General features: G+C 35.4%; 1 protein-coding gene across 23 annotated transcripts in view; it reads left to right on the forward strand.

Annotated features, from left to right (window-relative positions):
• Positions 1-14,603, forward strand: part of PBRM1 (polybromo 1) — a 121,551-nt gene that overhangs the window by 35,608 nt on the left and 71,340 nt on the right. For all 23 annotated transcript variants that reach the window (XM_038566210.1, XM_038566217.1, XM_038566203.1 and 20 more), the window contains 6 exons: positions 1,679-1,764; positions 2,768-2,863; positions 3,491-3,582; positions 8,830-9,043; positions 11,780-11,921; positions 13,157-13,254. In XM_038566210.1, coding sequence (XP_038422138.1) covers positions 1,679-1,764; positions 2,768-2,863; positions 3,491-3,582; positions 8,830-9,043; positions 11,780-11,921; positions 13,157-13,254 — 728 coding nt within the window. The remainder of the gene's footprint in view (positions 1-1,678; positions 1,765-2,767; positions 2,864-3,490; positions 3,583-8,829; positions 9,044-11,779; positions 11,922-13,156; positions 13,255-14,603) is intronic.

Consider the following 14,603-nt stretch of genomic DNA (forward strand, 5'->3'; position numbering starts at 1 on the left):
ACATTCGCACTAGCAGTGTGCAAGTGTAATTTCTCCATATTCTCACTAACACTTGTTTTTCATTTTTATTTTTATGATAGCTATCCTCATATCTCACTGTGTTTCAAATAGCATTTCCCTGATGATTAATTAGTGATATTGAACATTTTTTGGTGTATATTGGCCATTCATGTATCTTCTTTGAAAACATTAAAAAAAAAAAGAAAACATTTTTATTCAGATCCTTACCCCATTTTTTAATTGGGTTACCTGTTTTTTTATTGTTGAATTGTTAGATTTCTTTATATAGTCTGGACATTAAAGTAGATATGTGATTTAAAATATTTTCTCCTATTCTTTGGATTGTTTTCACTTTTGTAATAGTGTCGTCCTTTGACACAAAGTTTTTAATTTTGTTAAGTACAGTTTGTTTTCTTTGATTACTTGTAGTTTTACTTTTGTAAAAAGCTTTTACTTTTACTTTTGTGCTTATATAAGAAAGCATTGCTTAATCCAAGGCCACAAAGATTTATACCTGTGTTTTCTTCTAAGAATTTATTAGTTTCAGCCCTTAAATCCAAGTGTATCCATTTTGAATTTATTTTTGTATACATGAGGTAGGTGTGAGGTATCTCATCTTCCACATGGGATATTCATTTGTCCCAGCACCTTATATTCAAAAGTCTGTTTTCTTCCCCACTGAATTGTGTTGACGCTCTTGTTGAAAATCAGTTGACTATAGGTGTATGAATTTATTTCTGAAATCTCAGTTCTCTTCCATTCATTGATATGTCTACCTTTGTGCCAGATGTAAGGTTTGTTTTTGATCTACTTTATAGTTTAATATGGATTTAATCTCTGCTTTAAACTTTATAAATGTAAAAAGCAATTTCTGGAGTGTAACACACAACGTAAAATGATTATTTCATTGCTTTGCAGTTCTCTCCTAGAAATTTTGTAGTCCTGTGACACAGTTGCTTATAGACATTTCTTGAATTAATAATATGTAATTGGGAATATAGCAGAGGATTCTGAGAAAACCTTTTGGGAGTAAAATCATTTAGACTTTCGGAATGCTGACTCAAATATACTTATTTTTGGTCATTAATTTATCTTTCACCTTTTAATAAACTTTCATCATTTAAGAAACTTCAGGTAAAAGCTAGAAATGAGCTCTGAAGTTCTTGTATTCTTAGTCCTTGATAGGACACTAATAGTAGAGTACCAGTAGTTTGTTGATGCAGTTAAGATTGTACTTTTTGGTCTGATGGTTTTCCCTAAAATAAATTTTAGAGAGAAGGGAAACTAGATTTGATATATTAGTATGCTATTGATTTAAGCAAGACATTCATCCTAAATTTGTGTGCATAGTCTTTACTCTTAGAAATGCATCTTTGTATCAATTTTTAGGTCGGTGGACACAGATAAAGTTCATGGTACTTTCATCCATTTTTCCTTGTTCACTGTTAGATCTTTGTGCATTACTTGACTAATTGTGAAAGAGCTAGGAGGCTTTTTAACTTATATATAATTGTGATGATGTTTTCAAAGGTTGTGGGAAGATTAGAAGATGCAGCTTTGTGGATATTAAATGAAAACCTACTCCAAGTGGGAGAGTGCCATAGAAAGTGTCCAATGCATGACTGAGGGCATTTTAAATTGTCCTTTTTTCCTAAACCAAGTAATTTTATCTTGACAGGATGCAAATTCTATTAAAAAAATATTTTATATGAAAAAGGCAGAAATTGAACATCATGAAATGACCAAGTCAAGCCTTCGAATGAGGTATGTTTTTAAAATATCTAAAATCTTTGTGCCTTTATTATTTGCCAAATTTTCTAGCTAGTAGAATTATTGCAGTGGAAAACAAGATGTAGGTTGCATTTGAAAATTATTTTTACACCTGATAATGTGATTCTGAAGAGAATAGATATAACTCTTACCCAGCCCCTTCATTGCAGCTGAAAGGCTTTATTTAAAAACAATTTTTGAGGGCAGCCTGGGTGGCTCAGTGGTTTAGCGCTGCCTTCAGCCCAGGGCCTGATCCTGGAGACCTGGGATCAAGTCCCACATCAGACTCCCTGCATGGAGCCTGCTTCTCCCTCTCCCTGTGTCTCTGCCTCTCTCTCTCTCTCTCTCTCTCTGTGTGTGTGTCTCTCTCGTGAATAAATAAATAAAATCTTTAAAAAATAAAATAAAAATAAAAACAATTTTTTAGACTAAACACCATTATCTACTTTTATTGCTATATATGGATATATTTATATGTAATATATATGCATATGAATATATGTTATCTATGATAAGCATATATGTAATGTGGTGTTTGTGTGTAATGTATAATAGTATATATTTTATATCAGCAGCAAGAGCATTAAGCCAGATGTCAGTAGATCTAAAGTCTCATCCTGGCTCTTCCTTGTCCGAGGACTAGGACTTTGAACAAGTTTTACTTCTGAGATTCCATTTCTTCCTTCTGGAAATGAAAGCTGGAGTAGCTGCTTTGGAAGCTTTCTTCTGACCCTGACATTTGCTTCATTACCAGATCCTTGGTCACTGTAGGAACTGTAAGCTCTCTAGGACCAGCCCTTATCCATTCTCCTCTTCAGAGTCCTCAAGATTTGGAGCATAGGCTGCTGTACAATAGAGGCTCAGAAATATTTTAGCATTTCTACTTAGAAACAACAACAACAAAAATAGTTGCTTTTTTGTTTACCTAGCATTCTGATTTCAGCTGTCAATGTTCTTTTTTTTTTTTTTTTTTTTTTTTAATATTATCTCTGGATAGGACGCCATCAAATTTGGCTGCAGCCAGGTTGACAGGTCCTTCGCACAGTAAAGGCAGCCTTGGTGAAGAGAGAAATCCCACTAGCAAGTATTACCGGTGAGAGAATGAATGTGTTCAGTCTGAGAACTGACCGTGTTTATGAGGCTAGGCTTACTAGTGTTTGCCTGATGGCTATCATGAAGTAATTCTTTGGGGTATAATTGGGTTATTATGAGAATTGTTATCAAATATCTTATTTAAAAGGTTGAGGTGCTATAGTCAGCCTGACCTCAGTTCTGGAAAATGCTTAAGCAGAATTTATTGTCAGGTAGTGTTTAATATTTCCAGCAAAATAAATTGTGATAAAATGCCAAATGATTTTGTATTCAAAATAGAATTTGTACTCATAAGGACATCTTAGAAGAGAGTTAACCAGTAATGATGAATGTATCTTTATTTTTTTATAAAATAACTAGTAGTGCTGCATTTAAGTAACATAGAATTGCAAGTAGCCTACTTTAGACTTTCTACACCACTCTTTTCTGGAAGAAAAAAAATGGTCTTCTTGGCTAAGGGATTAGTTTTGGGAACTATAAAAAGTACAAAGATAAACTGAGCAAACAGCTGAATAAAAATTCCTTTTCTTTGATGTGAATGCTTTGTTAACAGTTCCTATTTTCTGTAAAGTAACCAAACAATTATAACATCTTTCCCTGTCTTCTGATTGCTTGTTTTTCTTTGTAGTAATAAAAGAACAGTCCAAGGGGGTCGTTTGTCAGCAATTACCATGGCACTTCAGTATGGCTCAGAAAGTGAAGAGGATGCTGCTTTAGCTGGTAGGCATTAGGTCCTGACTAGTTAATGCCTTCTCAGTAGATCCTTCTGGTGAAGGAAAATTACAGTAACTTTGATCTGGCTGAGAGTTTGTCAGTTTTTGGAATACATGCTGTTTTGTTTCATTTTGACTGCACTCTTTGGTTGGCAAACTTATCAAACATTTATTTTGTGTTACAGCTTGTAACTAAGTAAATAAATACTTATATAAAAACAGTTGGTTTGCTAGCTTTAGCAGATCCTGGTTTCAAGTGTATAATAATATATAGTGAGTGAGTACTCGTGATGCCATTGGGAAACCCAAGGGAAACATTCACACCATCTTAGATTTCTAGGCCACTGGCTTATATTTTCAGTAGGCTATAACATCTTGGCTAGAGCTTCTGATTTTAAGATAGGTGTAAATTACAGTTAGAGCAGCAGCATAGTCAGTTGTCATTTAAACAAGTCCAAGAAAAGGCATTAGGCAGTAAAATCCATGTAAAAGTATGTTCTGTTAAATAGCCAATAACAACTGTAGAGATAAGTTTGATTTCATTGTCCTTCTCTTCAGTGTGTTATAATGTTCTTTATTTTACTACAGATACTTTTTTAACAGATAAAATTTGTTTCGTGAAATTATTCTGGCATACCTTCTGATTTTATAATCAACTGTGAGGACAGATTTTTCCCCTGTGTCTTATTTTCTACTAAATCTTCTATAGAAGTTTCATAATTACTGTAGACTACTTACTAGAGAGTGAATTTAATTTTTTGACACTCATCTACAGAATTTTTTTAACTTAGATCTGGTGTTATCAAAAAGTGAAGGAAAATTTGTTTTTATTAGCTTTGTTGTTCGCTGGTTATAAAAGTGACACACGTTATATTTAGGTTTCCTTCTAACATTTGGTTACTTCATTAATCTTTGTAGCATAACAAATTGAAGGAAAGCCAACCATTTACAAAATTCCTAAAAAATATTTATTTTTTATTAATAGTACCTTTGTCACAAGAGAGTTCTTATTTTGTAACCTCATTAAAACAAAGTAGAGGTCAATTAGCTTTTTTTTTTTTTTTTTTTTAACTATTTATTTGAGAGAGGCAGAGACATAGAGGGGGAGAAGAGGCTCCCTGCAGGGAGCCTGATGTGGGACTGTATCCTGGATCATGCCCTGAGCTCAAGGCAGACACCCAACCACTGAGTCATCCAGGCGTAATGTCAATTAGCTTTGAATGTAGTAGATCGTTCAGGCCGCTCTTCACAATCTGCTTATCCTTGATTTAGTCAAGATTCTAATCTGTTTGGTTTTCTACTTCCTGCTGCTGGAAACAACTTAGGGTAGGTACAGTGAAAATAGCAAAGAAAGGATAACTGATGATCTTGGAGCAACAAGAAAGAGCCCGTGGAAAGAAGGCATAAGAATTCGCAAAGTGTGGGCTCGCTTCTTGAGGTGGTTTGTTTTTAGAGACAAACCACAACAGTATGCAGCCTAGGCAGGGCGGCAGGGTGGGTAGAGAAGAGCGCCCACTTACAGTCACTCTAAGAACAGAAATGGGGTGGGGGATAGAATCAGAAAAACAGATAAACCTTTCAGTTTTCCCTCACAAAAATAAAATAAGACAAGTCAAAAAGAAACAAAGTGGGATAAATGGAAAACATAAGATGAGAAAAACTCCAAAGATTATATCAGAAATCACATCAGTGTTAATGACCCAAATTTGCCAATTATGACAGTTTCAGATTAGATTTTTTTTTAGAAATCAGGTTGTATGTGGTTACATGAGACACATCTGAAATGTAAAAAATACAGGAAAGTTTAATGGAAAAGGATGGAAAAAGATATATGAGATAATAACCCAAAGGATAGTTATATTGACTTCTCATAAAATAGACTTTCAAACAAAAGCATTACCAAGGATTAAAAAGATTCACCTCATAATGCTAAAAGATTTATTTCATCAGGAAGGTAAATTAATAAAAAGCTCAAAATATGTAAAACAGGCAGATAGAAGGTGACAGAGAATATGAAAATATTACCCTAGAGTAGGGGTTCACTGCTCTCAATTGCTGGATAAGCAACCAGAAAACCTGAAGACAGGTTTAGCTGGTAGGCATGAAGACAGAGATGATTTGAGTACACAAAGTGTATTTCTCACAAGTGTATTTGTTTCCTGTTGCTGCTAAAACAAATTACCGCAAGCTTAGTGGCTTAAAACAACACAAATGTATTCTCTGATTCTGGAAGTCAGAAATCTAAAATCAAGTTGGCAGGTCAGTGTTCCTCTGAAGGCTCTAGGGAGTAAAATATTTCCTCTCCTTTTCTAGTTTCTAGAAGCTATCTGTATACCTTGGCTCATGGCTACTTCTTCTGTATTCAAAGTATAGCACTCCCAGTCTCTGTATCTCTCATTCCCAACTCCTTTCTCCTCTGACCTTGCCTGCCTCTTACAAGGACCCTTGCAATTACATTTAGTGCCCAGAGTTTAATCCAGGATAGTCTTCCGAGTTCAAAATCCTTAACTTAATCATATCTGCAGTCTCTTTTGCCGTATAAGGTAATATTCACAGGTTTTGTGGATTAGGACGTGGATATATTGGGGGTGCTGTTATTCAGCTAACACAATAAGATTAGCGATTAGAAAATACATGTTCTTCTCTGATCCTCATGTACTTAGTCATGAAACAAATTTCAGCCACTTTGAAAGTTTGATATTTTAAAGGCCATATTTCTGACCATAATGCAGCTGTGATAAGCACCTAATGTTGAAAAGATAAAAGTTAAAAACTTACTCAGGAAAAGTCTCCAAATCTTTGGGCTTTTCTTTTTAAAAAAGAAAAATTATAATAGAAACTTAATTACCTATGATTGAATAATAGCAATAATGAAAATAATATATATCAAAACAGTGGTGATGCAGCTAAAGCAGTGCTTTATAGGGAAAGTTACAGGTCTGAATGTGTCTATTTAGAAAAGCATCTGGAAGTCAGTGAACTGATTAGCATCCAACATAAATAAATAAAATAGTAAGAGAATAAAAGGAGAGACATTAGAAGAAAAGGTAAGAAAGCTAAGAGCAGAAATGAATTTTTTAGAAAAGCTACAGTAGAAAAGATCAGTAAAGTCAGATTTTTTCTGTTAAAAAACTTAATAGGCGAATCTGTTACCAAGAAAGAAACAGAAGGCACAAATAAAACATATTAGGGGGAAGGGAGCATACAGATTAAGGAGAATGTATGAAGCTTACACAAATTTGAACATTTGGATTAAATGGACAAATTCCTAGAAAGTAATAAATGCCTACAACTGATTCAAGAATAAAAAGGATGGGCAGCCCTGTTGGCTCAGCGGTAAACCTTCAGCCCGGGTTGTGATCCTGGAGACCCAAGATCGAGTCCCACATCAGGCTCCCTGCATGGAGCCTGCTTCTCCCTGTGTCTTTGCGCTCTCTCTCTCTCTCTCTCTCTCTGTGTGTGTGTTTCTCATAAATAAAATCTTAAAAAAAAAAAAAAAGAATAAAAAGGATGATTAGTTGTATCACTATTGAAGAAATTCTTAGTTACAAATCTTTCCCTGTAGCTAACACCAGGCCAAACATTCAAGGAACAGAATTATATACAAACTCCTGCAGAGAATAGAAAAAGACTTCCCTAGTTCATTCTATAAAAATGATAGAACCTAGATACTCAAAACTCAACAAAAATAAGCACATTACATCTAACAGTATATATAAAAGATAATGCATGATAACACAGTTGGCTTACTCCAGGTCACTTCAGCATTAGAAGAGGTAAAAGTATCATTCACTACATTAAAGGAGTAAAACCATGTTATTGGCTCAACAGATGCATTTAATAAGTGCTTCAATTCCCATTCATGTTTAAAAATTTGACAAATTAGGAATAGAAGGGGATCTTTCTTAACTTGATAAAGAGCACTTGTTTTTGGTGGAGAAATACTTGCAGCATTCCTTTTACCATAAGTAAAAATGTTGTTACCTCTTTTGGTCAAAGTACTACTCAGCTGACAGTGAGGGAGTAAGAATCAGAAAAGAAGATTTATAAGGATTGCAGTTGAAAGATTGTTTTTTGAGTTTTTTACTCAAAAGACTCTACAGGTAAATTATCGGAATTAATAAGAATAAGATGCAATATATAAGATCATTATACAAAAATCTATTTCATGTCTGGGATCAACCACAAAAAGAAAATGCAGTTTTTTAAAAGACATAGTGTACAGTAGCAACAAAATATATCGGCATAAATTCAACTAAATATATGCAAGCTCTTTATGGAGAAGGTCACCTGTAGTAGGGTCAGAGAAAATCTGTTCCAGATCTCTCTTTGCTTCTAGCTCCATGACTAGATCAAAATTGTCTCTCAGCTCTCCTGCGACTGATGCCTGTCCATCTCTTGACGCTATTAACTAAATGATTGTCATTCTTACCTGGAAGCAGTAGTGATTTTGATTATACAGATCCATCAAGAAAAACCTAAATTATGGTCCTTGTACACTGTTGAAGAATTTATGGAAATGAATAATATATTTTATTTTTCTATAAAACTGATTACATTTTGTTGGTTTGGTGTTTTTATGATTAGCTTCTACCTAAAAATTCCCTCTATAAGGGAAGACATCCTTCTTAAGGGATGCTATAGATTAGTGGGGCAAAATCAGAGACTTAAAGCAAAACCAAATCTACCAATATCAACAAACATTTATACTACCTTAAACTACATACAGCAGCTTTAGTTCTGAGATCTGTATGGCTCTTGCTCCTGTCCAAACACAGAGTCTGTAAAGAAGGCCTATTTAAAAAGAGAAACTATTTTGTAACTATTTAAAAACAGTATAACATTTTCTATTGACACTGTATTCTGTTTCTATGTAACATTTCTCTAAGTAAATATACAATTATATTAAGCATTACTAACAGCATCTTTTAATGAGGGCTGGAAACTATTCTTTTAAAATAATTATTCTCAGGGCACCTGGGTGGCTCAGTAAGTTAAGTGTCTGCCTTCAGCTCAGGTCATGATCCTGGAGTCCTAGGATTGAGCCCCATGACAGGCTCTGTGCTCCGGGATCCTGCTTCTCCCTCTCTGTCTCCCCATTCATTCTCTTTCACACTCTCTCAAATAAATAAAGTCTTTAAAAAAAAAAAATAACATAAACTCAAACATTGATAGCTTACTCTGGAAGGTCGTTAAAAGAACTTTAAAGTATGGTTCTTCCCCTTATAAATACTTTTTTTTTTTTTTTTTTTAGCTGCACGTTATGAAGAAGGAGAGTCGGAAGCAGAAAGTATTACTTCATTTATGGATGTTTCAAACCCTTTTTATCAGCTTTATGACACAGTTAGGAGTTGTCGGAATAATCAAGGGCAGCTAATAGCTGAACCTTTTTTCCATTTACCTTCAAAGAAAAAATACCCTGATTATTATCAGCAAATTAAAATGCCCATATCCCTACAACAGATCAGGTAAGGTGCCTTCTATGTTACTCAATAAAAATCCATTTTCTTGTGGTTGAGCCTGCACATATATCTCCTTGCTAAAATGGATACAGATATTAAAGGTAAAAATATTTTCACATGTCTAGAGTATGTCTTGAATATCACTTCTAAATGAAAACTGAGAAATAAATTTGATTTAATACAAAAGATATTCTTTGTACTATAATAGAGTCAAGGCAAATAAAAGGTATTCCAGCTAAGCATTTTGTTTGTCAGATTATAGACTATAAAAAGTCATGCAGCTCAAAATTTAACTGTTCATTTTCTTATAACTAGGGAAGGAAAGCACAAAAATCTTTCTACTTGTACTTTTTATTGATATTTTAATTACAGCAATTTAATTATATTTAAATTTTGTGTCTGTAGTTGAGCCTCCAGAATAAGTATAGGCAGCTGTTAGAGAATTCATTTTCATTAGCTGAAAAAATACCTATAAGATGGTTCATCCTGGTTTCCCTTTTCTGCTTAGAAAATGTTAAAACAATCATTGGGGGTAGCCTGGCTAGCTGAGTCAGTAGAGCGTGCCACATTTGATCCCAAAGTCATGAGTTCAAGCCCCACATTGGGCATGTAGTGTATTTTGAATGAATGAATGAATGAAATAACAGATGAACAATCAGAATTCAGACAGAATATTGAAACCACCACATCGTCGTTAAAAAGTAATAGGAAATAAGTAATATTTTAACTCTCACAGTGCTGGTTAGATTCTACAGTATACCCAAATAGAGGCAACCAGGTAAAAAATATATCTTAACTTGGCAAAATCAGAGTAAGCTTGTATTTACCAGGACAAATAACTAACCTCCCAAATAGTAGGAATAAAATTCTTACACTTGTTGGATTCTAGAAAATAAGATTGGCTAAAATTTTATGATTTGTTGACAGAAGGATGATAGTTGAGTGTCATCAAAAGCAGTAAAAATAGGGGTGCCTGGATGGTGCAGTCGGTAACTATCTGACTCTTGGTTTCAGCTCAGGTTGTGATCTCTGGGTCCTGGGATAGAGTCCTGCCTTGGGCTCCATGCTCAGAGTCTGCTTAAGATTCTCTCTCCCTTTGCCCACCCCCCTCCCATACACACACACATGCTCATCTCTTTTTCTAAGATAAATAAATCATTTTTTTAAAAGGCAACAAAAATGAAAGAGTGGGCAGGAGCTAGACAGTGTGGCTCCATATGCCACCTTCCACCATGCTGGGGCTTCTCATCCCCATCTTTTATTTCTCATTGTGCCTGTCCTGCCCCCCACTATCCTTGATGAACATCAGTTGTTAAATATCTGCAGATTTATTATAGATTGTCATTTACAAGTTTGAGTTCCACATCTGTTCTTTGCGGGTATTGAGAATATTCAGCACATTACCCTTACTGTTGGCAGGAGTAAGTCGGAGGCAGTAACTTAAATTCTGGGTGCTAGCTATGTAGGCTGGTACCAAGAGCTGAGTTTATGGTTTGCTTCATCCCAGAGGTGTTCTCTAACATTTGTATCTTTTGAGCACTACATGGAATCTGCATATAATGTGCAAATGCTTCAGTCAAAAGATTTAAAAGTCTATCCTATGTGCATACAGAGTTAGAGCAAACTGTGATTCTTCATTTTGTGTAAAATGTATAAGGGACATGGGGTGCCTAGGTGGCTCAGTTGGTGAGGCATCCAACTCTTGATTTTGCTCAGGGCATGATCTCAATGTTGTGGGATCAAGCCATGAGTCAATTAGCAGGGAGTCTGCTTGAGAGTCTCTCTCTCTCTCCCTCTGCCCGTTTCCCCCTGTGTGCACTTGCATGTGTTCTCTCTTTCTCTCAAATCAAAAAAGAAATCTTTAAAAAAATAATGTAGGGACACCTGGGACGCATAGTTAGTTAAGCATCCAACTCTTGTTTTGGCTGACGTAGTGATGGTCTTAAGATTGAGCCACATGTCAAGTTCTGCACTCAGTGCAGAGTCTGCTTGAGATTCTCTGTCTCTGCCCCTCCTGCTCATGCTCTGTCTCTCTAATAATAATAATAATAATAACAATAACAATAATATCTTTAAAGTGTATAAAGAAGTTTATGAGAGGTGGTATTTGCAATAACCGTAGTGTCTGAAAGACATCATAATTCTTAAGACTTTTAAGTAAAATAACTTCAATTTTAAGCCATCATAATTAGTTACAAATGTTTGTATTGGAAGAAAAGTAGTGAATGGACTCTGACATATCTGCCTCTCATTTACCATCTTAAGATCTCTTATATATCCCCTTTCATGATTTTGTGAGTGCATTCCCTTTAACATGAACTGGAATGGCCACTTATTTTCACAAGTGACTGGATCACCATGGTTCTTCATTATGGTAGCTTAAAACCTCCCTGATTTTTGTCTTTTCCTAGGGTTTGCATGTTAGCTACTAATAGGGGTTTTCCGTTAGGACTTTTACTAGTATATTTGCTTTGTACTTGACCACCTTGGCACATAGGTCCTCTTATTACTTCTTATGGTGTTTTGTTCTTCTTGATTTTCAGGTAGACTGTCATACTGCCTAAAAACAATGGTGCTTTTGCCTCCTTTCTATCTTGGAGGTGCCCCTTCTAGGCCTCTCACTAGTATCATTAGTAAAGAGGCCAGCTAGTGCTTGTTAGCATTTTTGTACTGGGCTTTTCAGTAAGGGTGTTTCATCTTTTTTATAATGGTAAATTGTAGCCATGTGTTTGTCTTTCACAGAACAAAGCTAAAGAACCAAGAATATGAAACTTTAGATCATTTGGAGTGTGATCTGAATTTAATGTTTGAGAATGCCAAACGCTATAATGTTCCCAATTCAGCCATCTACAAGCGAGTTCTAAAATTGCAGCAAGTCATGCAGGTATGATTCCTTGGATTTGCTTAGCTGTGGTGTGTATAATTGAAATAATTTTACACTCATGAATAAGTAAAATCTTTAAAAAAAATAATTTTACAAACTTTGGATATATGCTTTTAAGATGTGTGATTTCTCCCAGTAATATCACATCATTTATTTCAGCCATAAGTACTGCTGAGTTTTTTGTTTTTTTTTGTTTTTTTTTTTGTTTTTTTTTTTTTTGTTTTTTTTAGAGTTGTCAGAGCCATGTAGAGTAGAAATAGTTCAGACTGGGTTAGCTTTGTGAGTGGAAGGAGCAGGGATTTGTGCCTGGGAAATAATTTTAGGGTCCTCAGGAAGTTTCCCTCCAATCACAGACAATACTGTTGTCATTTAGATTTCATTTCTTTGGTTCTAGACTTTGTCTCTGTTAAGATAGAATTGGTCCTAGGAGAAAGGACATCTTAAAACTGACTAATCATTGTACAGTGTTCATGAATTGATCAGATCCTTTCTGAGAGCACATCTTAGTGGGCACACGAAGCCATGGGCCATGTAGGGGTTTTGAAGAAAGGCATAGATATGAAATACAAATTATATCTATTTGTCAGTTTTGGTTAAAATCTTTCTGGAAAGAGAATCTCAGAGCAAGGAAGCAACAAAAGTGATTTTAGATCTTATAGTCTTCATTTTGTGGAGTCCATCCTGGCATCAGTGCTGCGCATTTCCCGTACTTTCTTTCAGCACTATGTGTGTATTCCCTAAGTCTGCAATGGTTGGACTTTGAGCTGTTTGGCAGGAGGTTTTTAAAAATGCATGTGTTGAAAGTAGATCTTCTTTCACTTCTCACATTAAACTTTCTTCTAAGCTACACCATTGTTTAAGAATCCAGGGTGCTTCTTAAGAGAAGGGTACTACTTCCAGAGACTACCTTTGAGTTGGTTTCACCTAAAAATGGCAGGATACCCCTACAGCTTGCCTCAATGCTTTTAACAAAATTGAGGCTTTTGTAGTCTTGCAGTTTAGATACTGTTGATTCCTAAACCCTCTGAATACAGTTTTTAATCTCATTTTATGTAGGTCATGCAGGCTTTTGTTAAACCGGGTTATTGAAAATGTTTACTGACTCTTTAATTATGTGCATCAACATGTAGTTGCATTTTTCTAAGAGAATCTGTTATGTCTAGCTATTTAACATTCATAAATTTTAGGAGCGTTCAGCAGGGTGAGCTTGACTCTCAGGGTCTGCTCTGTTTCAGGCAAAGAAGAAGGAGCTTGCCAGAAGGGATGACATTGAGGATGGAGACAGCATGATTTCTTCAGCCACCTCTGATGCTGGTAGTGCCAAAAGAAAAAGGTATATACTCTTCTCATAGCTGGAGACATCTCTGTTTCTATTATTTCGTTTTTGATAAGTACAGAAAAGTGTGTTTTTAAGCTTTCAGGTATGAATTCTTTTATAAGCTCTAATTATTTGCTAACAGATCTTTTAAAATTCATTTGGGAATTGTATGATCAGCACTGCCATTGCTCTCAGTGCTGCAGTGGCTGTAGACCTCTTGGATAAAAGTGAGAACTACTTCTGTGGCTCAGCAAAGCACGTTACTCTGTTGGCTGGCTGGGCTATTTTGCTTTAATGTGGCATTGCAGGAGTGCCACTTAAATCTGATTTAGGTAATTTATACATGGTGAATTTCAAAAATTCAGTACTATCACTGCAGTGAAGTAAGTCACTGATACTCCTACGTCCTTGTTTTTCCTTATTAATCTGATCTTTATTTGCCATTTTAAGGATGTCAGATTATAAACTACCAAGTCATAACTTCTTGTAGTGCATAAAATGCTGAACTAGATGTTTGGTTTTTCTGTCTTTCTAATCTTTCTCCAAACTTCCCTCACCCTTCCTTTCTCTCACGGGTTGTATGAAAGGGGCACCTCATTGTGAGACTCTGAAGCTGGACTCCTATAAAGAATATCCTGCAAGAACATCTCTTTTGTCTACGCCTCCTACACAGTTTCTCTGGCTCGATCTTTGTGGAACATCATATTCTCCCTCAGCCTTAACTATCTCACCATCTTTGTAGCAGCACTCACTGCAGGGAGGACATTTTAAACAAAAAATAAGCAAATCACTAATAACGGGGGCAGATTCAGAGTCGAATGAAGAAGTCACTAGTAACTGTTGACACTGTTTTGTTCATGCATTAATAGATCCACTGAGATCAGAGGATTTTTAAAAAGTGGTTTATAAAAGAGAAGCTGTCCTATCTTTTCCTTTTATAAATAGCATTTGGGAAAATTTTTTTAGCTTTGAGAGTAACTGCTGTGCTATGCCATGGTAACTAAATTGACTGGTGTACCCTAAGATGTGAGTCTCCTCCATTACTGGCCTATGAATTTCATCCTTCCAAGTTCTTAATTCCTTGTTATACCAGGGACAACGGAGGAAAAATGTGAAACCAGATCAGAGACATCAAATCAAGGACATCTTTGAGTGTAATTATATAACTCTACTACAGCATCACCTGTGTTTTCCAGATCAGTCACCCATCAAAGATAAAAACTTCTAAGGCAAAAGAAGGTAATGCAGGCAAAAGTGATGGTACAGTTAGTGCCAACACTGAATGGAAAGAGAGATTTGAAACTAGTTGAGCATTAAAATAGTTCTGAGGAAGCATTAGCCCAGGCCAGATCCTTAAAAATGAC

This window comes from Canis lupus, chromosome 20, assembly GCF_011100685.1.
Source record: "Canis lupus familiaris isolate Mischka breed German Shepherd chromosome 20, alternate assembly UU_Cfam_GSD_1.0, whole genome shotgun sequence".
Lineage (NCBI taxonomy): Eukaryota > Metazoa > Chordata > Mammalia > Carnivora > Canidae > Canis > Canis lupus.